At 44.2% G+C, this 24,292-nt stretch overlaps 1 protein-coding gene across 2 annotated transcripts in view; it reads left to right on the top strand.

The window, feature by feature from the left end:
• The window catches only part of ublcp1 (ubiquitin-like domain containing CTD phosphatase 1), a 41,694-nt gene extending 17,702 nt beyond the window's left edge, over nt 1–23,992 (top strand). The window contains exons 4-11 of one of the 2 annotated variants that reach the window (XM_070878579.1): nt 2,345–2,430; nt 3,805–3,920; nt 8,080–8,178; nt 10,516–10,553; nt 13,798–13,896; nt 15,759–15,875; nt 18,586–18,713; nt 22,020–23,992. In XM_070878579.1, the coding sequence (XP_070734680.1) occupies nt 2,345–2,430; nt 3,805–3,920; nt 8,080–8,178; nt 10,516–10,553; nt 13,798–13,896; nt 15,759–15,875; nt 18,586–18,713; nt 22,020–22,047 (711 nt within the window). In that variant the 3' untranslated portion in view covers nt 22,048–23,992. Of the gene's footprint in view, nt 1–2,344; nt 2,431–3,804; nt 3,921–8,079; nt 8,179–10,515; nt 10,554–10,834; nt 11,255–13,797; nt 13,897–15,758; nt 15,876–18,585; nt 18,714–22,019 lie in introns of those variants that run through there. The other variant, XM_070878578.1, reaches the window with a different exon arrangement.
• The last annotated feature ends 300 nt before the right edge of the window (nt 23,993–24,292 follow it).

Genomic DNA, 24,292 nt, shown 5'->3' with positions numbered 1-24,292 from the left:
CTTCCCTGAAGGCACTGGGCACCTTGCCTAAGTATCAGTCTTCGTGTGTGAGCCTAGTCAGTGAGTGTTGGGCTAATCAGCTGTAGGAAGTGTGGCAAAAATCTAGTGTTTGGAATAAAAACAGAAAATGCTGGAAACACTCAGCAACTCAGGCAGCATCTGTGGTGAATGAAACAGATTTAACGTTTCAGGACCTTGCATCAATCTGAAACGTTAACTCTGTTTCTGTTCCCACAGATGCTGCCTGATCTGCTGAGTGTTTTCCAGCATTTTCTGTTTATATTTCAGATTTCCAGGAATAGTTCCCATAGGTTGAAAATAATTACCCGACAGAGTTTACAGCTTGTTGGGACCCCACCGCGCCCACATGAAAGTTACGAATTTGGAATAATCTCGAGTTAGCAGAGTATAATCCTTAACACTGACATTGCATCCAAACTGATCTTGTTCCCGCCCCATGTCCAAATAAATGCACTTTCCAGCGGTGCGTGTGTGGTAGGGGAGGCAGTCACTGAATAGCAATTGTGAGTGGGAACTCTGGTTAATTCCCCTCTTCACTCCACCTTCAGCAACTTTGGGACCACAGCTGTTGTTTTGGCTGAGATCAGATAACTCAGCATAGACCAGAAATTGGAGACTGGGCCCTTGCTGGCTTGTATGGCTCCATATCATGTGAGGCCGTGCCTTCACCCACTTGGTCATCAGAGCACTATAACTTGTGGCCTTGTATATATCTAAATCTCTTCGATAGAAGTTGTAATAAGAAAATAAGAAATAGGAGAAGAAGTAGGCCATTTGGCCCCTCGAGCCTGCTACGCCATTCCATTTAATAAGATCATGGCTGATCTGATCATGGGCTCCACTTCCCTGCCCGCTCCCCATAACCCTTCACTTCCTTATCGTTCAAAAATCTGTTTATCTCCGCCTTAAATATATTCAATGACCCCACAGCTCTCTGGGGCAGAGAATTCCACAGATTTTCAACCTTCTGAGAGAAGAAATTCCTTCTCTTCTCTTAGATCAAAAAGGACGACCGCTTATTCTTAAACTATGCCCCCTAGTTGTAGATTCTTCCACAAGTGGAAACATCTTCTCTGCATCTACCTTGTCGAGCCCCCTCGGTATCTTATAAGATCACCTCTCATTCTTCTGAACTCTAATGTGTATAGGCCCAACCTATTCAACCTATCTTCATAAGTCAACCCCCTCATCTCCAGAATCAACGTAGTGAACCTTCTCTGAACTGCCTCCAATGTAAGTCTATCCTTCCTTAAATACGGAGACCAATAGTGTACACAGTACTCTAGGTGTGGTCTTACCAATACCCTGTATAGTTGTAGCAGGACTTATCTGCTTTTATACTCCATCCCCCTTACAATAAAGGTCAACATTCCATTTGCCTTCCTGATTACTTGCTGTACCTGCACTAACTTTTTGTGTTTCATGCACAAGGACCCCCAGGTCCCTCTGTACTGCAGCATTTTGTAATCTCTCTCCATTTAAATAATTTGCTTTGTTATTTTTCCTGCCACAGTGGATAACCTCACACTTTCCGACATTGTACTCAATCTGCCAAATTGTCTGTCTATATCCCTTTGCAGGTTCTTTATGTCCTCCTCACAACTTGCTTTCCCACCCATCTTTGTATCATCAGCAAACTTGCCTACATTACATTCGATCCCTTCATCGAAGTCATGAATATAGATTGTAAATAATTGAGACCCTAGCACACCACTCATTAACATTTGCCAACCGGAAAATGACCCATTTATCCCGACTCTCTGTTTTCTGTTAGTTAGCCAATTCTCTATCCCGGCTAATATATTACCTTCAACTCCATGAACTCTATCTTGTGCAGTAACCTAATACATCATCCTTACAATTGCTCAGCTGAACTTAATGCTCTGCACAGTTTTTACCAGATTGAGGGGATACTGATGGTCATGTGTATGTTAGTATTACACCACTATCCTGTTTAAAAAGCTTTAAATAACACTATTTGTGCGTGGTTACTGCTCTTGGGTGAAAGCCACCCGAGTTAGTAATCTGGAAACGGGCGTCTGGTGAATAGTTGCTGCTTCATTGTTGTTCTCCTGCCATGGAGAGTGTGGGCACCTTTGGAAACTGCTGGCAGGGAGGCCATTCTGAGTCTGTCATCCTGAGCACAATACCCAATGGCAGTGACCCGGGTGGATATGAACTACACAAACTTTATCCAGCTGCACAAGGGGAGGACAACATTTGAAGCTTTTTGAATATATAGGTTGCAGTATTCCTCTTGGTATTTGTTTTTGTTTGCCTGTTTAAATATACGTTTCTTCCCACCCACCCCCCCCCCACTCAGGAGGAAGTACTGGCACCGCCCCCCGATAATGACGATGTTATCAATGACTTTGATATTGAGGAGGACGTTATAGAAGTAGAGAACAGGTACTGCATTTTTATTAACTTGTCTGGGCAATGGTCCCATCCTGGCAGTCAGTGTCTCTGTTGGTTTTAGCTAATGCTGGTCAGCATTTTCACTAGAATTTCCATGAAGTGTAATGGTGGATGTGTGCAATATACCTACAGTATCCACTTGAATAGTAGAAAATACACAACAGTACAATTACAGATTGTGCCCTTCCAAACTATGTCATGTCTGGAGAGAGCATTTTCAACTATGCAATATCAGTCGAGTGAAGGTTGTAGCTTGGCACTGGTGTCAGTAGCGGTCCAGACAGTTTAAGATGATGAATTAAAAGTATTGCATAAGAAGCAGAGCATACCAGCAGTAAAGTGTATTGATTTAAGTGTCCTTTTTCCAATGGTGTATCGATACCAGCATACTAATAAGATCAATCTTTCCTATTTAAATGTTTAAAGAAAATGATTACGATGAATTACTAGGAATCTTCAATGCTAGATGCTTTCTTTCAGGTGAGCATAGCGTTTTAAAAAATACATCCAGTGAAAGTCTTTTATCTGCTAAATGGACACACACACATTGGGTTATGTTGACTGAACGGGTGCGGAGGGAGTGGGAGGGGAACTCTTGCCATTTAATCAGAATCATTAGCCCCTGTTTATTTTCACGTTGACCTCTTGATCTGATGTTTACCAGTCAAATTATGTATGTTCATGCGTGACCCCAACAATGTGCCTCAGCCCAACTCGAGAAAAAGTAACCCTATTGCACAAGTTTGTCCATTTCCCATGCCAGCCTTCCCGTGGCGCCTCTGTGTGTACTTGCCAGTGAGCGCCAGGTTCGAGGCGTCTTTGTGTTGTGGGCAGGTGCCCACTTGAATCTGGATTGAGGCTGTCCAAATTTGTCCCATCACTCTGGGCTGGATTTGAACCCAGGCGTGAATGTGCAGCGTGTAACACACTGCACCATCCAGTTCCCCTGCCAACTTTAATATAAAAATTGCTTGATTATGCTGTTTCTGTTGGTAATTTACCAGCTTGCAAGTCAATGTTCGAGAGAATGTACCTGCCGCCCCGTGGTTGTCTACACCCCACAGCGGGTGTGTCCTGCGTCGGCTTGTGCGCCACTCAGTTCGTTTTTGCCAGCTTCTTCTAGTCCTCCCGGCCAACGGTGGCAGCAGAGACCCTGCCTCTGTTGACCGTGGCGTGTGTCAATTAGCATAGACCAATGGCTCTGGGGAAGGGAGATATATTAAGATCCTATTCCTTTCGGCGAAGGTTTCTTAACCATAATAAACCCCAATTAGGTAGGAGATTATGTACAATAAACTTACTGGCAACGTCCTGTGGCTTTTGGTGGAATTAGCAGTAATTATTCTCTTATTTATTTTATGCTAGGGAAGAGAACTTGGCCAAAATCGCACGCAGAGTAAAAGATTACAAAGTAGAGATGCTAAACCAACCTCGGGAAGGGAAAAAGCTGCTAGTTTTAGATGTCGACTACACGTTATTTGGTAAGTGCACTTGTCCACTTTAAAAATGGTACACTGACTGTAAATTAGCTTACCGTCGCAGCTTGAATTTGAAATTAAGCTGACTAATCATTTCAGCAATGTGATTTTTCCAGCTTTCAAAAAGCATGTATAATTTTTCATGTAATATCTGTAAATTTCTAATGAAAGTAAAGATAGACCATTGTACAGGACATTGGTTTGTTGTATATAACTTTTAATCGTCTGACCTCTGGTTCGCAAAGGGTTAATAGAAAATAGCGGGCAGTTCATTGACTGATGCTTTGCTCTATCTCATTCCTCAAGATTTTCCCTCTTTCAGTTTCCTCATCTTAACTGCTGCTCACCTGCAGATATAATCTACATCAGTGCACTTTGCCATGAGCTGCAATGGTCCTCTAGCACCTCCTACAAATATACGAAAAGGACGAGCAAGAAAAGACCCTCTGGTCCATCAAGCCTGACCCACAGATGGCTGGTGCATCACAACTAGACAACTTCCTCCTCTCGTCCCATTCTGCATTCATGTAATCTCTTGCAAGCGGCAAAATGCCCAGGGCCAATAAGGGAAGAAAAATGCTGGAAAATTCCTCTCTGACCACCTCAGACAATCAAAATCAGACCAGGTTGACCAAGTGGCTATTCTCCATCATGCCAGCAATAGGTTCAGATTAGAAATGGAGGGAGTGTGGGGGGGAGGGTCCTCCCTCAGGCCTCAGGTAATAATTAAATCTCCTGGATTGAAATTAAGCTGGTTATTTCTCTCAGGCCTCACTGCCTAGTGATGTGAAGCAGGAACTCTGCTCTGGCAGTTTTAAAAAAAAAAATAGCATTATTACCTTTCCTTGCCTGGAAAGACTAAGCACAGCCGAGCATCTCTACTGCAAACTTACCCGAGGTCAGATAATTTAGTAGAGGCTGGGTATCTTCCTAGTCAGCAAGGTTCATTGGCTGTGAGTCCTGCTCCTGATTGTCATTCAGTGAATACTGGTGGAAAGCAAGTGCATGCATGGATGTCGGTTGAGGTCAGGATTCATCTCTGTTATAGTGTATTGTACAGTTAAACAGACTGCTGACCCCCATTGTCAGTGTTTACCTGAAACACTTGTAGGCAATGTACCAGAGGGCTAATACATTTGCCACTGAGTCAGAAGGTTGTGGGCTTGAGCCCCACTCCATTACTTCAGCACATGATCCAGGCTGACACTCTAATGCTGATATTCTATGACACTAAATGGAGCTACTGCCTGCCTGTTGCTGGTGGTTCAGTTGGACAGTAACGACTCTGTAGCACTATTCGAAGAGCAGCAGGGAGCTCTAGTGTTCTGGGCGAGATGCATGACAAAGCTCTATATTTGCAAGTCCTTTTGTAACAATGGAGACTTGAGTAATATTCTACAGCAGCATGCTTTTGCTTTTATGACACATTTCTTCCTGCATATTTTATGGGTGAGACTTTCCACTCTGATCACTAGGGCCCAAAAAATGGGCGATGTTCCAGCCTTAGCGATGTTTCAGCTTTCAGGATCGCTGGAACATCGCCCATTTTTCAGATTGCTACATTTTAGTTTTCTTTTCCCGGCGATAGCTCAGTGATGTGGATCGGGCCTTAGCGATGTGTAAGGCAAGGCTTCCCTAGCAACGGCCTTCTGCGCATGCATTTTTTTTTTGCAAACAAGTTTTCTCGCGATTCGGGAGGTCGGGTCATCCACGCATGCGCAGAAGGCAGAGAGAGAGAAGAGAGAGAGAGAGAAAGAAAGAAAGAAAGAAAGAGGAGAGCCAAGGAAGAGAAATAGAGAGAGAGAGAGACTATGAGAGAAAGCGAGGAGAGGAGATTAATAGTTATATCATAATCATAAAATATGTCTAACCTGGAGCACGAGTTGGCGGAGAGTGACCAGGATGTGGAGGGAAGGAAGAGGGACAAACCCTTCTCTAACACGGCCCTCGTCCAGGAGGTGCACTCCTGGTGGACCCAATTAACCCAGGGTGGGCGTGAGAAACCTCCACCCCGGGCCTTCAGGAAGATTTGGGGCGCGATCGCCGACATGGTCTCGTCGGCATCCCATGAGGCAAGGGAGTCCGACCAGTGCCACAAGCGCTGGAAGAGACTGGTTGCTTTGGCAAAAGTAAGTATGAAATAGATTTTAAATTGTATTGATCCACGTAATATTTAAATCTCCCGGATTGAAATTAAGCTGGTTATTTTTGCATATATTCCCTGCTAAGATCTGGACAGGGCTCGGAACCTGCGCCTTTTTTAAGTCTTATTTTGGCACCATCTCATTTTGGGTTACGTTGGTGGATGGAGCACGACTGAGCACTGAGGTGTCCAATCACCTTTACCCAGACTGTGTCAGTCTTTCTGGCTGCTGTCACTTACACAGTGAGCCAGCCTGGACTGCCCTGGCTCACTGTCTGCCCTGGGACACTTTGGGACATTAGCTCCTGTCATTGACGAGTTCATGAGCTACCCTGATTCTCATCACCCCCTGGGGCCCTTCAATGGAGATTGTTATCGAGATGTTTGTGTCAAGCATTCGATCCTAAACACGATCTTTGTTATAACCGTGCATCAATTGTGGATCCAAATCCTTTTAGCATATGACGTTGGTAACTGGTATCTTTCCATGATATTACCTAGTCAATTAGCTTATGCCATGCTCTTGTCACGTTTGTAGAGGAAGATATCTAAGAATCGAGCTGAGTGCAGGTGCACAGGAGGCGGCCCTGCCCAGCTCAGCTTACTGACCGACCTTGTGTCACATGAGTAATGTGTAAAGCAGTGTTTATTCAAAGTAATGTAATGGCAATTCATATGCGAATTATGTCATGTTCGGCATGCAGCTTCTGTCCTATTCTCAGGTTAACAACATAAGATATAAGAGCAGGCCAACTGGCCCCTCGAGCCTGCTCCGCCATTTGATAAGATCATTGCTGATCTGATATAGGGCTCAGCTCCACTTCTCTGCCCACTCCCCATAAACCTTCACTCCCTTATCATTATGTGTCTCTGCGACTGATCCAGCCTCCACAGCTCTCTGGGGCAGTGAATTCCACATAGATGTACTACCATATGATGCATTAATATAACGTTTCTCGGTCACATTTACTGTAGTAGTGCTGCTCGTCCTACGTATGCCAGCGCAGTGCAAGAATCCCTTATGTTCTAGTAAGCTCAATTGTGTTTTCCAGGTCCCATAACTCCGATGGCACAACACAGGGAGGCCACACCTGCACCTGTCAACGTGCAGGTGGTCATCACCATGGGTGCAGAGGAGGCAGACACCTCGGAACCTGAACCAGAGGAGGAGAATGTTATGGAAAGGGAGGTGGAACACCCTTGCATCCAACTGCAAGTCGTACCTGCGGGCCACTTCGTCATCGTCATCTTCGATAGAAGAAGTAGCGGGACCAAGCGGCTTGCAGCCGGTGACTCCGAGGCGTATATTAGTGCTCAAGCCGACCCCACGGAGGTCGAATCAGTGAGGTCAGCACACGCTGCCATTGGCAGATCGAATTGAGGGCATGACCAGACTGTGCATGGAGAGTGTCACGATAAGTCGGAGCTCCTCCGGGCGTTTGGTGTGTTCACGGGGAACATGTCCCTGATGTCCGCTCGCATATCGGAGGATATGCAGCAGATGATCCGGGAGATGCGTGAGCAGACCGCCACCATCCACGCCTTGCGGCATGCGAGACTGGCGGGAGACGGCACTGCACTCCAAGGTGCCGTCCCACCAACCGCCAGCACAGTTGCGAGTCAAGAGGAAGGACTTCGGAGGTATCGTCTTTTGGATGAGACGTTCAACTGAGGCCCCATCTGCTCCCTCAAGTGGACATAAAAAATCGCAAGGCAGTATTTGAAGAAGTGCGGATAAGTTTTCTCTGGTGTCCTGGGACAATATTTATCTCTCGGCCCACATTACCAAAGCAGGTTATCTGGTCATTTATTTCATTGCTCTTTGCGGAAGCTTGCTGTACACAAATTGCCTGCCGCGTTTTCCACATCACAACAGTGACTACACTTCAAAAGTGAAGCTTTTGGCTGTGAAGCGCTTTGGGACGTCCTGAGGTTGTGAAAGATGCTATATACATGCAAGTTCTTTCTTAAATCCGAGTGCTTCATGGGGTCTGCTGACTTTGTTAACTTTGATTTAAGACCACAGATCCTGCGCTGAGAGTGGACCTGAACTAATGAGGCCGTACCTGCATGAGTTCCTCACAGCTGCATACGAAGATTATGACATTGTTATATGGTGTAAGTAATGAGGTGGAGTAGAGTTATCTGATTAGTTTCTTAACATTCTGCAAGAACAGCAAAAGAAGGAAGTGTGCAACAGACTGCATATTCTGTGGTAAAACATACTTGGCCCCACTTCACTGTGCGCTAAAGAGCATAAGAACATAAGAAATAGGAGCAGGAATAGGCCACCTGGCCCCTCGAGCCTGCTCCACCATTCAATAAGATCATGGCTGATCTGATCATGGACTCAGCTCCTCCCTGCCCGCTCCCCATAACCCTTCATTCCCTTATCACTCAAAAATCTGTCTATCTCCGCCTTAAATATAGTCAATGACCCAGCCTCCACAGCTCTCTAGGGCAGAGAATTCCAGAGATGAAATTCCTCTTCATCTCAGTTTTAAATGGGCGGTCCCTTATTCTGAGACGATGTCCCCTAGTTTTAGTTTCCCCTATGAGTGGAAATATTCTCTCTGCATCCACCTTGTTGAGCCCCCTCATTATCTTAGATGTTTCGATACAATCACCCCTCATTCTTCTGAACTCCAATGTGTATAGGCCCAACCCCCTACTCAACATATCTTTGTAAGTCAACCTCCTCATCTCCGGAATCAACCTAGTGAACCTTCTCTAAACAGCTTCCAATGCAAGTGTATCCTTCCTTGAATACGGATATCAAATCTGTACGCAGTACTCCCAGGTGTGGCCTCGCCAATACCCTGTACAGTTGTGGCAGGACTTCTCTGCTTTTATACTCTATCCCCCTTGCAATAAAGGCCAACATTCCATTTGCCTTCCTGATTACTTGCTGTACCTGCATACTAACATTTTGTGTTTCATACACAATGACCCCCAGGACCCTCTGTACTGCAGCACTTTGCAATTTTTCTCCATTTAAATTATAACTTTCTTTTCTATTTTTTCTGCCAAAGTGGATAACCTCACATTTTCCCACATTATGCTCCATTGCCAAATTTTTGCCCACTCACTTAGCCTGTCTATATCCCTTTGCAGATTGTTTGTGTCCTCCTCATAATTTGCTTCGCCACCCATCTTTGTATCATCAGCAAACTTAGTTCATTATACTTGGTCCCTTCATCCAACTTGTTAATGTAGATTGTAAATAGTTGAGGACCCAGCGCCAATCCTTGCAGCACCCCACTAGTTTTTGTCAACTGGAAAATGAAGCATTTATCCACTCTCTGTTCTGTTAGTTAGTCAATCCTCTATCCATGCTAATATATTAGCCCCAACCCCATGAAATTTTATCTTGTGCAATAGCCTTTTATGTGGCACCTTATCGAATGCCTTCTGGAAGTCCAAATACACCACATCCACTGGTTCCTCCTTATTACACTGCTCATTACATCCTCAAAGAACTCCAGCAAATTTGTCAAACATGATTTCCCTTTCATAAAACCATGCTGACTCTGCCTGATTGAATCATGCTTTTCTTGAAAAGGGTGCAATGCCAGTCCCATTTGACGATGCACCTCATCTAAGGGGAGAGGCAGGAAACTGTCCGCTTCTTTCAAGTAATATATAACAAGAGCGATCCTAAAGTGTCAGCTTTGTGTATATGCGTTTTCTTTTCTGCATTGTTTTATTTGTATAGTAATTTTTTTAAAGCATCACTGTATAATTATCGAAATATTGTAGAAATTGTTTTCCCTGAAATTAATAATCTTTATCTATTTAAAATATATATAAATTGATTTCATTTTTTAAAAATAAAGGCTTAGACTTGATCTTAAGGCCATTGATCTGTAATTCAGACCTATGCAGAAACTGGCACTCATCATCACCTCTGGTACTGGGATAATAAATGGTGCTAGCCAATGTTCCCTTTGGGTGATCCGCCCCTTTCTCGGGCTGCACAGCCCATTCAAATTTCCGCGCATGCACAGTTTTTCCATTGTGAATCCGGCAAGTGGCCGTGGAGCTTAACAGGAATATTGGTGCTAACTCTATTTTCCTGAGAAAATGGCGGTGGTCCTTGTTTTTGAACCGCTGCAGTCTCTGTGGTGATGGTGATCCCACAGCGGTGTTACCGTCACGCACCATCTCATGAGCTTCTACACTCGTGCAGTGTGATTCGCTTGTTCGAGTCCCACACTTTTGCATTAAAAAGTCTCGGAGACAGTGAGAACGGTGGTTTCTGAACGTAAGCAAATTACTTGCCTTTATTATTGAAAAAGATTTCAAAGTAAATTTAATGAATATGGCTAATAAGTTAATTCAATATTATCGAAAGGTCAGTGACAGTAGCTGTTGTCATTTAGTCCAATTCTGCTTGGCTTTGGCATTGCTATAGTACGTCATGGCTCACATCGTTTCTCTAAATTTTATACACAGCTGCAACCAGCATGAAGTGGATTGAAGTAAAAATGAAAGTAAGTAGTGTCCGAGTGTCATTTTGTTTTGTTGCTCACTATGGTTAAAATGGCACCGTTCAAATTATTTTGCTTTGCTTTGTATCCAGTGACAGTATAAGCACTCCTCGTGCAGATATGGTACAAGCCAGTGTCAATGGTAGGTATCTTTATGTTGTACTGAGGGCACCGTCTCAGTCCCAGTAATCGATTGTGTTGGTGATTTTTTTTTTGTTCTTTCTATGTTGCATTCAGTTTTTCAAACAATACCTGAGGGGATCACTCCCATTATTCTTTTCAAGCACTCGCAGCTGAGACAGGTGACGCAGGGACGGATACCTCATTTACACTGTGACATCGATTCATTCAACATCCTGGTGGTAGATGCCGCTTCATTTATGCTCCGGGGTAGATTCGGCAACAGCGGAACAACTGCTTGCATGTGTGCAGTTATTCGGGACTCGCTGCTCCAACTTCAAAGCCAATCTTGCACAAGTACAGTAATACATAGTTGGGTTCCTAACTTGACCATTCCGGCTGGAACCTCCTGCAGTGTCAGGCGCGAGTTGCGGGGCAGATCGACGATGGTGAAAGTGCCACCAGCAGTTTATTCCGTTGGAGGCACCTGGGAAACCCCTTCAGAGGGCTTTGGTGCTCCATATAGAACTGGTACCGAGTCATCCCTGATTGAATCCACCTGATGCACGAAGCGGGAAAATGGGGTCCGTATCTAGATCTTATGCTGTGACCTTGTTGCCGCTGTCCCAGATAATGACATGAGCTACCTGTACCCTGTTCCTTAGAGTGACCTTATAATAGTTCACTATCCCAAAGCTGCTTTGGATAATCCATTTTGTGTCATCTACCATTTGGTTGCTATAATCATGCTATAATTTCACTGACCTGCAACATCTGGCTTGTGTGCGCACTTCATAAGCATGACATGATGCAAATTTAAATTGCAATGACTTGTGAGCTGAAGAATTTTTCTCACGTTCTTTTAAATGATGGAATGGTGTTGTGCTGTGGTTTGACCTGCTGAAGTAGTTCCCAACCTTATCTGGGCTGTAAAAGGCTTAGGTAACTTAGAGCGGGGTAGTGGAACATTGCTGGGAGTTACTGGGCATGTCTAGGACAGAGCACCCATTTTTTTTCCCATCTGGGATTTTTCAGAAGAAAGGAAATAATACTCTTTCAAAGTTGGGATACCCAGGCGAAAGGCCCAGTGCTGTAGCTCAGGCCATCACCAAGTTTAAAGAGAGTGAAGGAGGAAACAAACCAAATCAGGTTAACTTTTGAAAGCTAGTAGAGGAAGTGAAGAGCTCTGTAATTTTGAGGTTCTAGGATAGATTGAGTTAGAGTAGGAGATGGTGGAATGAGTCTGAATTTCAACACCTTGAGGGTGCAGGGAGGGAGAACAGTATAATTCTGATGGAGCGGAGCAGGCTCGAGGGCCCGTATGGTCTGCTCCTGCTCCTATTTCTTATGTTCTTACCGAAACCATTGTTATTTCCACGACTGAAAATGATCAATTCTCAAATTCTCGGAAGTTTTGAGGTGGAATTATTACTTGCTTCTTTTAACCAAGATATTCCGCCCTCAATCATGTTTTGGTATGAGCTGCCTTAATATTATAATTCATTGGGATGAAGTCTCAGTGAATATTCTGTCCAGTTGAATTTTTAATGAATGGATATTGCAAGACTATTTGCCTGCCAATTTGTAAAATCAAGTGTGGTACCCTTCGCTAGTAATGCACTACCATATGAGAGTTTACATCACAGACCTAAGCATTGGGCATCATCTGCCTTTCAGTCTAAGCTGTTGTGCACCTTATTACCTGGTTTGAAAGGTTGGGAGGGAAAAAGGAATCCTTACAACTAGCAGAGCAACAGGTCAGAGAGCTGTGGAAGCTGGGACATTGAATAAATTTAAGACAGTTTAAGAAACTGTCTATTTCTGTAAGGGGTTATGACGAGCGGGCAGGAAAGTGGACCTGAGTCCATGATCGTATCAACTATGATCGTATTAAATGGTGGTGCAGGCTTGAGGGGCAGTATGGCCTACTCCTACTCCTACTCCTATTTCTTATTTTCTTATGTAATGTCAGACTTGAGCAGCGGTTATATTGCAGAGTAGAGCCATCAAAGTTTCATTGCTTGGTTGTGGTTTTCTTCTATCCAGTAAACCTTGATTAAGTTTACAAAGTACCTGAGCATTCCTTAAACCTGACTGGACACCACACAGGAATTCTACTCGCGTGGTGTGAGATTACATAGGATCCTATGCAATGGGATCTGACACCACTGCGTTCTGCAGTCAGATAAAGATGGTATGGTGGTGTAGTTATGCTACTGGATTAGTGATCTAAAGGCCTGGACTAATAATTCAGAGCAACATAGAAGATGGTGCTATGAAGCTGAATCTCTCCTACCTCTTAAGTTCGGGAGCTGGGAGAACTGAAAAGTAAGTAGGATGTAAGTATATGGCAACTATAAACTTAATACTCGGGCATGATGAACGAAGTGTGACCTGGCCACCTGGTAAGTACAGAAAATGCATGTATGTGTAAAAGTTTTAAAATATTCTCGGTACATAAAAATAATGGGCACCTGGGAATGATTTAAATGAAAATTCTGCCTCAACACTGAGGTGATTGTTTCCTTCTTGCATCTAATAGCCAAGCTTTGCACAATATTTGCTAACTTTACAACCAAGTAGCAAAGGACTATCATGCTAATATCGGAGTTAACACATTTTGAAATTCTATTTGCCTTTGTTTGGCTTTATATTTAAAAAAGCATATCTAACTTGCTGGTGCTGAGAAGAAATAAATAAGCAATAAAAATTATTCTTTTGTTTCTCTTTTTGAGATGCAATTCAAAAAGTGCCGTGGAATTTTATCAGTGGCAATCAGAATGGAACTTTGTTTTATATAATGCAGATAATATTACGTATTTATGTTTGGCAGTGCAATAGTCACTGTACCTCACCAGTATCTCATGGTGTGAAGCATTTTCTAAGATGTTTTAGTAAACAGCATAATGTGAATGGAATTATTTTCCTACTGTAAAGTGACGTGGTGGTACATTGCTGGGCATGTCCAAGGCTGGAGCAGAGCACCCATTTTTCCCATCTGGGTTTTTTTGGAAGAAGGGAAATATACTCCATTTTATGCAAGTTTTCGCTTTGTGTGATTTTTTTTTCTAGTTTTTTTTTGTTATTTTTTGCTGAGCATTTTGTACATTTTTCTTAATCTTTTCAGGAACTAGGAGTCACAACACACTCTAACTACAAAATAACCTTCATGTTGGACAGTGCAGCTATGATCACAGTACATACACCTAAGAGAGGAGTGGTGGAGGTGAGTGCAAAAGTAGATGTTTAAGCAATGCTCCTTTGTATTTAAGTACAAGTACTTATGAAGAATTAGATCAGTCAGACTTTTAAGCAATGTGTGAGGAGGACACAAAAAAACTTGCAAAAGGACATGGACAGACTAAGTGAGTGGGCAAAAATTTGGCAGATGGAGTATAATGTTGGAAAGTGTGAGGTTATGCACTTTGGCAGAAAATCGAAGAGCAAGTCATTATTTAAATGGAGAAAAATTGTGTAGTGCTGCAGTACAGCGGGACCTGGGGATCCTGGTGCATGAAACACTAAAGGTTAATCTGCAGGTACAGCAAGTGATCAGGAAGGCCAAATGGTATCTTGGCCTTTATTGCAAAGGGGATGGAGTATAAAGCAGGGAAGTCTTGTCACAGTTATACAGGGTATTGGTGAGGCCACACCTAGAATACTGCATACAGTTTGGATTTTCATATTTACAAAAGGATATACTTGCTTTGGAGGTAGTATAGAGAAGGTTCACTTGGTTGATTCCAGAGATGAGAGGGTTGACTTATGAGGAACGGTTGAGAAGGTTGGGCCTCTACTCATTGGAATTCAGAAGAATGAGAGACGATCTTATCGAAACGTATAAGATTATGAGGGGGCTTGATAAGGTGGATGCAGAGAGGATGCTTCCACTGATAGGGGAGACTAGAACTAGGGGACGTAATCTTAGAATAAGGGGCTGCCCATTTAAAACTGAGATGAGGAATTTCTTCTCTGAGAGTTGTAAATCTGTGAAATTCGCTGCCTCAGAGAGCTGGGAAGCTGGGTCATTAAATAAATTTAAGACAGAGAAAGACCGTTTCCTAACTGATAAGGGAATAAAGGGTTATGGGGAGCGGGCGGGGAAGTGGACCTGAGTCCATGATCGGATCAGCCATGATCGTATTAAATGGCGGAGCATGCTCGAGGGGCCAAATTGCCTACTCCTGCTCCTATTTCTTATGTTCTTATTGGTATTTGATCAAAGATTCATTTCCTCAAACATTTTTTCTGCAAATTTTGTGCTGATCAAGATGAAGGATGTTGGTGCTGGAATACGGAACACTTTAATGTTCAGGCACCTGGTTTCAGTACCATGCACTCCAAGGTCAGGTGCAGAATAAAGCTTCCTCTACATTGTCCCATCAAACACTCCTAGGTCAGGTATAGCTTGGTTAGACACAGGACAGCATGGTTAGACACCGAGGAAAGTTCCCTCTACACTGTCTGGTTAAACATTCCATCATCAGGTACCTCGCAAGTTAGATGCCGTTTGTGCGTTTTCTGGTTAGATGCAGCAAAAATCGATGCAGAGTAAAGCTCCCTCTGTCAAAGCGAGCACTTCCAGATCAAGTATAGCAGGGGTAGATGCAGAGTAAAGCTCCCTCTACACTGTCTTAGCAAGCATTCCCAGATCAAGTATAGTAGGGTTAGATGCAAAGTAAAGCACCATGTACTCTTTCCCCCAACAAAAGTGTCTTGGCATCCTTGCTGCACCAGTTGTGGCCTTTTTTTTATATATCCAACACCAGCTATACTGTGGCTTCTTTGTGTGACATTGCTGATTAGTGCTGAACTATAAGCAGTCTTATGCTTTAGGAAGGGGCTTGAGATGGAGCCAGGCTCATTTCACCCATTCAGCTCTTTTTTTAAAAAAAAGACTGGACTGATGTCCCTTTTGGTGCAAGTGAAACTAAAAGCTCTGGTAGCTTCTTTATGTAAGATAGGTTTGTATCAGTATTAATAGTCCAAGCTGTTTTGATTAAGATCGCCCTCCTCAACCCCCATGCTACAATTTGAATGTGGTACTGATGTTCTTGGAAGATATTTCACACGTGCTCTTGTTCACAGGTCAAGCCACTGGGAGTCATATGGGATAAATATCCAGAGTTCTACACTAGAAAAAATACAATAATGTTTGATGACATTGGTCGAAACTTTCTGATGAACCCACAAAACGGGTTAAAGGTAAGGGCTGTTCTCACGTTACAGTATATGCTCTAGATTCAGTGCACTTCCTCTCTTAGAGTTGCGTCTGTAGTAGATACCTTGGGCTCAATTTTCCCCAAAGCTGTTTTTTGGTGTACTTGGAAGAGTTACGCCTGTTTTTTTGGGGCCCAAGTACAGCAAAAAAAAATCTTCCAAGTTTCCCCGTTTGATTTCTTCATTTTGATGCCGCCGAGCCTGTCGTTTACTTTAGGGGGTGGAGCCTTGATCTGCGCCAAAAAGATCTGGTTGCCACGGTAACCAGGGACACAATGCAGGCTGAGGCTAGAAAGTGACACAGCAACCAAGTACAAGCACATTACAGCAACATTAAACATTGCAGCAACTTACCTCCATTAGATTATTACAGTCTCCCCCCCCCCCAAAATCCCGGTCCCAGCACCTATACCTGGCCATATGGCCTACCGATGCCAGTTCCTGCACCTATCCCTGGCCGATGGCTTCCTCCCTCCCAGTCCCCACACCTATCCCTAGCCGTATGATCTACCGATGCCAGTCCCCACGCCTATCCTTCGCCGAATGGCTTCCTGGTTCCTGCACCTATCCCTGGCCGAATGGCCTTCCAATGACGGTCTCCACCTATCCCAGGCAGAATGCCCTCTCTCCTGGTCCCCGTACCTAACTATACCCAAAAGGCTTCTCCCCCTTCCACCCCCCCACTCTCATCTCTCCTGCATCTGCTGCGCTGATTTACTTATCTGCGTGATTTTCTTAAGTCACCGGAAAGTTTTGTCACAGAGGCCACATAAGCCGGCCTAAGAAGAACTGGAGTAACTCTGAGCGAGCCAAACTCACCTAACTGGCCAGAATTGGCGCGGATGGCAGGTTATGCCCCCTTTGACTCAAAAAAATACCTAACCTAAATAAATCGTAATCAGCTGAGTTATGCTGGTGCAAATTGATTGGGGAAACTTGTATTTTTTAAACTTTGGCCCAAAAAAAGTGGCGCGCTAAAAAAATGGCGCAAATCACTGGGGAAAATTGAGCCCAATATGCGGTACAGGTGCAGTGTCCCGAATCCGGAACTGAGGACGTTCTGGATTTTGTGTTTTGCCGGATTTTGGAACGCCTTTCTGACGTCACGCATCCGGAAACACCCGAGCCCGGGTTCGGGTATTTCCGGATTTTGGAACGTCAGAAAGAGGGGTGGGGGGGGGGGGGTTGCTCGTCGATGAGCTGTTTGAGTGTTCGGGCGGGGCCTCACCGCCGTGGAGATGTTCGCGTGGAGCCTCTCCGGCTGGGCCGCGCCGCCGAGGACCTGATTGGGCGGGGTCCGTTGCCATGGAGGAGTTCCTCGTTGGGCCCGAGGTCGCTGGGGTCGGCAGCCGAGGTGAAGGGGAGGGAGGGGGGCGAGGGCAGGGGAGTCCGGATATTGAAACATTTTCTGGTTTCCGGACAACCCCGCCACAGATTGGCCCGGTGTCCAGATTCCGGAACTCCAGATTATGTAGGTCGAACCTGTATCATGTTATCAGTCGTTACCGTAAACGGTCAAATTGTCAGATTGGCTGTTGACGTTTTTCGATATCTACTTGTGCAATACTGTAAAGTGGATGTAACAATTATACCCCTTTGTGACCCGAATCAGATGTTTGTGTCTTGTCCATATATTTTCTTCAATTTTTCCGGTGGACTGAACAAAAGTTTTGTTAAGCTGCTTTATGTCACAATGAGCAAATATACAGTTATGATCAGATTCACTGAGTTCAATCATTACAACTTATCTTTGCATACAAATTAAAGAATGTGTCATCAGTGGCTTGTCTTATATATATATATATATTGTATAGGAAAAGACCAACTGGTCCAGCTAGCCTGTCCCATATATACTTGACTTAAACAAAGAGGCATGCCAACTATCCTCCAGAATTTTAGGCTCCTTACCTCAGCAAAGGCACTCTCAGCTTTCCCTTTAACAAACCCGACTCAGCCCTCAGTCGGTGTGTTTTAAAAGCCTGATTGTCTGTGTCAGTGTCTCCCAGAGGTTGAGTTTCTCATCTTGGGGCAAGCTGCTGTGGAGGATACTTCCCCACGAGGATTGAGGGGAGAATGGGGCAGAGGGTCTCTTCAGCCCATTATTACATACCCCTCCCAGCCATTTCAGTCCTAGCCATGTAGTCACTCTCGGTCTTAACTGGGGTTCTGCAGGTAGAAAAGGAGTAGTTGTGTTTATATGATACCTTATAACATTGTCAAAATCGCTCAACACACTGAATCAATTCTTTGCTGACTGTTAGCAGACAAAGAAACAGATTCTAAACTTTGCAATGGGGATAAAATAATAATGAGTGTAGGTCATTTGACTAGAGAGAGTGTCACTGCTGAGCATCATCCTTTTCTCACCCAAATTCCACGTGCGCATAATGTAAAAGGAGTCACTTGATAGCAGTCAGAGGTGAGAACCCTTAGCTCAGGGGTGCTGTCATGTCCCAATTGCTGCTCTAAATGGGATTGACTAAGCAGAGCCTGGGAATCGAACCTGAGACCATCTGTTTGGAATGGCTTTGTCCTACTTTGGGCAGTGCCATTGTACATTAAGCCATGGGCGGAGTCTTTTAAAGTTTGAGAGAGAGAAATGTCTGCACTTGTCAGTAGGGTTAGTTTCAAGTCGTGGGGTGTTACTGTGGCTAGATGTAAACGAAACCTGTGTTGTACTGCAATTTGTTTCCAGATTAGACCTTTCATGAAGGCTCATCTCAACCGAGATAAAGACAGAGAGCTGCTTAAATTGTCTCAGTACCTAAAGGAGATCGGCAAGCTAGATGACTTCACGGACCTTAATCATAAACACTGGGAAAGGTAAGGATGTCGTCGACCTCCCACTGTGCACACTACCAAACAGCAAGAGCCATGCTTCAGCTGTCAGCATCTGCGTGTGTGTTCCAGTTGTTGAATTATGTCAACAGTACAGATGTTTTCTTGGGCAGGGAGACTTGCGTATGTACTTCATCCAACTTTGCCACTTCATATCTATAGAAAGAGCATGTTTATTTCATACTTCAATATGTTAATTTCTGCTATCTGCCCTGCCCTCTAGAACTTCCTGTTTAAACCATTCCACCTGGACACTTTCTTTCCATCCTCTAAAAGCCCCCTTAAAAACCTCAGTCTTCGAGCATGGTTTCAGCCACCCCTCCTAAGTCTTCTATTGCTGCTCCTCTGTGCAATGTCTCTGGATGTTAAAGGTGCTGTATGTTTACTCAGCACGTTATGATCTGGAATTCATTGCCTGAAAGGGTGGTGGAAGCCGATTCAATATCAACTTTTAAAAGGGAATTGGATCTCTATTTAAAAAGGAATCACACATGCAGGAGTATCGAAAGAGCAACCATGGGACTAATTGGTCACTCTTTCAGAGAGCACGATGTGCCGAATGGCTTCCTTCTGTACTGTGATTCTAAGTTATTCTTGCTTTACATGGGTTTAGCACAATTCTTTCACTTCTGGCACCTTAATTCAAATCTGACCTGGACTGATGATATGAACAGCTCCCTGGCTATTAGGATTGTGGGTTAGGGCCATCTCCAACAAGTTCCTGGTGTGCATAGCAGCACAGAATAGCCTAAAACGGTCCTTAGATTTGCACACATTAGCAATCTCAACCAGGGAGGCCCAGGATGGCTGATGTGGGTTATTGCACATTGGTGCAATTGGGTTGGGGGGGGTTGCTCTTCCAAATTTGGGGCTGAGACACATGATTGGGGACAGAGCAGAGGGAGTTGCCCTCAACATTCAATCGTGCCCAACGTTAACACGGGGTTTCTGAAATGGGGAAAAGTTCTGTTCCATTCCCGAGCACTGACATCCCTTTCAAAATGTTTCATGTATCAATTAGCTTTCAGTTTGAGGCCAGTATCTATATCCTCTGCTGCCATTTAATATCATAGAAAAAAAATAGTGTACAGGTGCAGCGTCGAAAATCTGCAGTTTCAGACTCCGGGACGATCGGTGGCAGGGTCGTCCGGAATCTGTAAAATGTTCCGCAATCTGGCCCCAACCTCGGGGCCCCACCACTACCCAACTTCAGGCCTCGCCTTACCACCGCTCACCTAGCCCCGCTCGCCTCGCCGCCGCTGCCCTTGCCTCGTGACCTCCTCGGCGGGGCCCACCCGAAAGCCTCCTCGGCGGGGCCCGCCCCAGCCCGAACGCCGGCTCGGGTATTTCCAGATTTGTGACATCAGCAAGACGTTCCGAAGTCCGGAAATACCAGGAATCTGGAACAGCCTCGGTCCCGAAGGTTCCGGATTCACGACGCTGTATCTGTATTCATTTCATACTGAATTAGAGATATTACTGTATCTGATAATGTTGTGAACTCTGAAAAGGAGCCTCGCTCTGCTCAGTGCTAAACTCTTGATCTACCTACCAATTGCCAAACAATGCTACATTGCATTAATTTACTATTGTGCCTAAATTCAGCGTTACAAACACATACATCATTCCTATCTTTCTGCTGCAGGAAATAAGACTTCCTGAGTGATGAGATGTTCAATGGATGTGCTGCAGTTAAAAGGCACTGGACATTAGCAAATGTTAATAAACAGTTTTAACCGGGCATGGTGAAAATAGGGGGTGGGGAGAAATAAACTCCAGTCCTGTCTCCGCCATATTTCACCGTTAGCCACGAGGATTATAATGTCTGTGACATGCAGCTCGAGACAGTGGCTGTCAGCACAGTTGCCTGCAGGAGATGTGTTCCTGGGGGTCGAACTGACCCTGCTGGCTTGTCGTTTCCACCTCAACCATGTTCTGCTGAATTAGAAGTGCTACGTGTGCGTGTAACATTCCTTTACCAATGCAATTCTCACAGTTAATATTATTAGGAGTTTTTTACCTACTAGAAAGGGTGATTGATCACACTGTAGCAATGTTCCCCTAATTTTTTCTTTGGCTGCGCGATCCCTTTAATGGGCTGTGCGGCCCAATTCAAAATTTCGTGCAAGTGTGAAAACTCCCATTGAAAAGCCGGTAAGCAGCCTCCGCACAGCTTAGCAGGAACATTGCACTGCAGAACACCATCTAGATAGAGGAGAGGAGAGGAGAGGAGGTGCTGGGGAATATAGGAACATGAGTAAGCATTCAGCCCCTCGAGCCCGTTCCGCCGTTCAATGAGATCATGGCTGATCTGCGACCTAACTCCATATACCCGCCTTTGGCCCATATTCCTTAATGCCTTTGGTTAACAAAAAGCTATCAAACCTCGATTTAAAGTTAACAATTGATCTTGTATCAATTGCCATTTGTGGAAGGGAGTTCCAATCTTCTACCACCCTTTGTGTAAAGAAGTGCTTCCTAATTTCACTCCTGAAAGGTCTGACTCTAATTTTTAGACTGTGCATCTAGTCCTAGTATAGAATCCCCAAATAGCAAAAATAATTCTGTTCCCCGTAATATCTTGAAAACTTTGATCAGATCATCCCTTAACCTTCTAAATTCTAGGGAATACAACCCTAATTTGTGTAATCTCTCCTCGTAACTTAATCCTTAAAGTCCAGGTATCATTCTTGTAAATTTATACTGCACTCCCTCCAAGATACATCGTTCCTAAGGTGTGATGCCCAGAACTGCTCACAGTACTCCAGGTGGGGTCTAACTAGGGTTTTGTGCAGCTGCCACATAACTTCTACTCCCTTGTATTCTGGTCCTCTAGATATAAAGGCCAGCATTCCATTAGCATTCCATTTTTGATTATTTACTGTACCTGTTCATGACATGTGATAAGTCAAGAAATGACTTGACTTTTAGCTAACAGCAAGTTTGGGTTTTAAGAGCCTGTAGATAGTAGGAGGAAGGGAACACTGGGGTCCCACAGTTTTGGAAGTCCTGGGAAAGCAGGAGTGTGATGGTTTCAACAGAGTGAGGATGAAGTAAGGAGGAACAAGCGAAGGAAGGTCAGAGGAGAAAGGACGATAGTAGCATTGATAAAAGAGAAAAGGAAATGGCAATAAATTAACTTGACAGCTACCCCTGTGAGACTGAAGAATCCAAGTTTCTTTCCTTAAATTAATATCCTTTAATTTACTTCAATGTTGTATTCCTCAATTTTATTCTTTTGCAAGCGTGATGTGCCTTCCTTTTTAATTGATCATACCGTCTCTTCTGCAGATATCTCTCTAAGAAGCACGGACAATGAGCCCCGTGTGGATCTTTCTGCCCTAGGTTTGTGCACACTTCAGAAGGACGTGAGAAAACTTTAACTGTGATTGAACTCTGAACAAGTGCTGAGCACTGCGACAGTCAGAAACAAAACAAACAAACACACACAACGCCAAAGGGACTTATTAACTGACGAGCTACCTGCAACTTTCATTATCCTTCGGTCCTCGCCACCGCTGCTCCTTCAATGGGGACAAGCGAATTGAACAAAGGACAATTTGCTTCAGCAAAACACTGTCACACCATGTGCATACATAGGAACATAGGAACATAGGAATATGTTCCCTCTGCATCGCCATTTATCTGCTGTACGTCTAAATGTAGCTTTCTTGCTTTGTCGTGAAGTTGGCTAAAACCAGAAATATGTTAATTGCAGGTTACTCCGTACAAGAGTAAGTTGCTCCCATTTCTTTCGAAGGGCAGCCCTTCCCTGTGTGCTGAGTTTGGACCATCTAAGTGATAGAAGGTCAAATCCTTACGTGCGCAATTTCAGTTTGACCCAGGTTTTAAGAGAGGAAACATTTTAAACTTGCCTCTCAGTGGAATGAGCTCCTGTGTATAAGCAGCGTGCTGGCAGATGTACTGCAGGCCTGCAATCCTATATCCCACTACAAGCTCCCCATTCCAAAGTCCTACTTTCAACTTGTGCTAGGCTGTATGAATATGCCTGGTGTTTAAGTACAGCGATTGCCCCATGCTGGCTGAGTTTTGGGCCGGACATGGGTTAGAGGGTACTGTGCCACTTTGCAGTCCATACCTGGAGGATCTGTCTCCTCCCGTTTCACCTTCATTGCTCGTTGCTTACTGCAGTTTCACCACAAACCATCCATTACTTTGCTTGCCATCAGGTGCTACAGATCTTTCCCAGAAGGTTATTCAAAACGAACTGTACTGTAAATTGGCTCATTTTCTGGGTGCTACATATTTTGTGTGTGTGTGTGTTTGAGATCCAGCTTAATGAAAAATCGACATGGCTTTAATTTTATACCCAGCCACCTTACGGCAGAACACTGGCGATGGTTTACTCTCACAGCAGAAATAGGGCCCAGGTGAAAACTCCTCGCTACTCGGTATGGGAATAGCAAATCCTAGTAACCTGTGCCAAATACAACGGTGCGATCTTAAATCCTATTCCTTTGTGGTTTCTTGTAGCTAACTAGTATTACAAATATAGATAGAAGCGTACAAGAGTGAGCAGTACCAGATGTTCCAAAGCCTTACGGGATTTATTTTTACCAATTAACTGCAATCGGTAGCAGCAACATGGGTCTCCTGCTGCAGACTGCCCAACAGTATGAAGGAGGTGGCCAATGCTTGGTGTCCCAGGCCTATAGAGTGGCCTTTGGAGGTGTGGAAAGAAGGCCATCTCATTCCCACTGACACTCCAAACGTGCACACCAGCCATCGGGGGCACCCTGCAAAGACTAAAAAGGAGATCCATGCTCGGGGAACGTAGCTGTATAGTGACGCTCTCTCATCACCCTAGTGCTCAGTACAGCAGAGCTGGTAAACCAGCAGTTCATGCAGTGTACCTATATGTAATAGTGCTTCAGACCTACAAAGGCAATCAACCACTTCCTCCACTTCCTTCCTACTACACCTCCCCCAATGCAACATAGAACAGGCGAATAACAAAACGTGTGTTCTATAGATCAGTACAGGTTACCCTGCTGGGAATTGAATAGAGGTCAAACTAATCTGTTTACAGTTCAGCCTGGTCGAAAGGACCAGAAATGTCCTGGAATTTTTGTGTTGGTTTCTTCATGTTGTGAGTTTTCATTCATTACTGCTGTGTGCTTATTTTCATTCTTTTAAATAAAGAAAACAGACATTCCAGGTTGAATTCTGTATTTAAAAAAAATAACGTGATTCTCAGTGGAGCATATCAAAGGTGTAAATATTAAATAAAATACCTGCTGAGGTTCTTTGGTCCAAATTGCTTTTTATCATTTGAAACCGAGGAGCAGTTTCTACTTACTCTGAAAATCTAGAGCGTGGGTTTCACTAGTGTGAATATAATTTGAGTGATGTGCGCAGAAAACAAACTTAAAACTTAGTTAGGCAACAGCTCTGTCTACTTGTAAACTGAAAGCTCACTAGACTGAAATATGCTGACAAAGATCTGTACAGTGGCTGTGGCATGTTTCACCATCGTGCGCGCCGTGCAAAGCTAAAATGCAAAGACTGGCTCTAAATGCGCCCCCACTTGGCCATACTGTCCA

This window comes from Pristiophorus japonicus, chromosome 4, assembly GCF_044704955.1.
Source record: "Pristiophorus japonicus isolate sPriJap1 chromosome 4, sPriJap1.hap1, whole genome shotgun sequence".
NCBI classification, from domain to species: domain Eukaryota; kingdom Metazoa; phylum Chordata; class Chondrichthyes; family Pristiophoridae; genus Pristiophorus; species Pristiophorus japonicus.
Note: the sequence above shows the minus strand (reverse complement) of the source record. Positions and strands in the feature narration are given on the sequence as shown.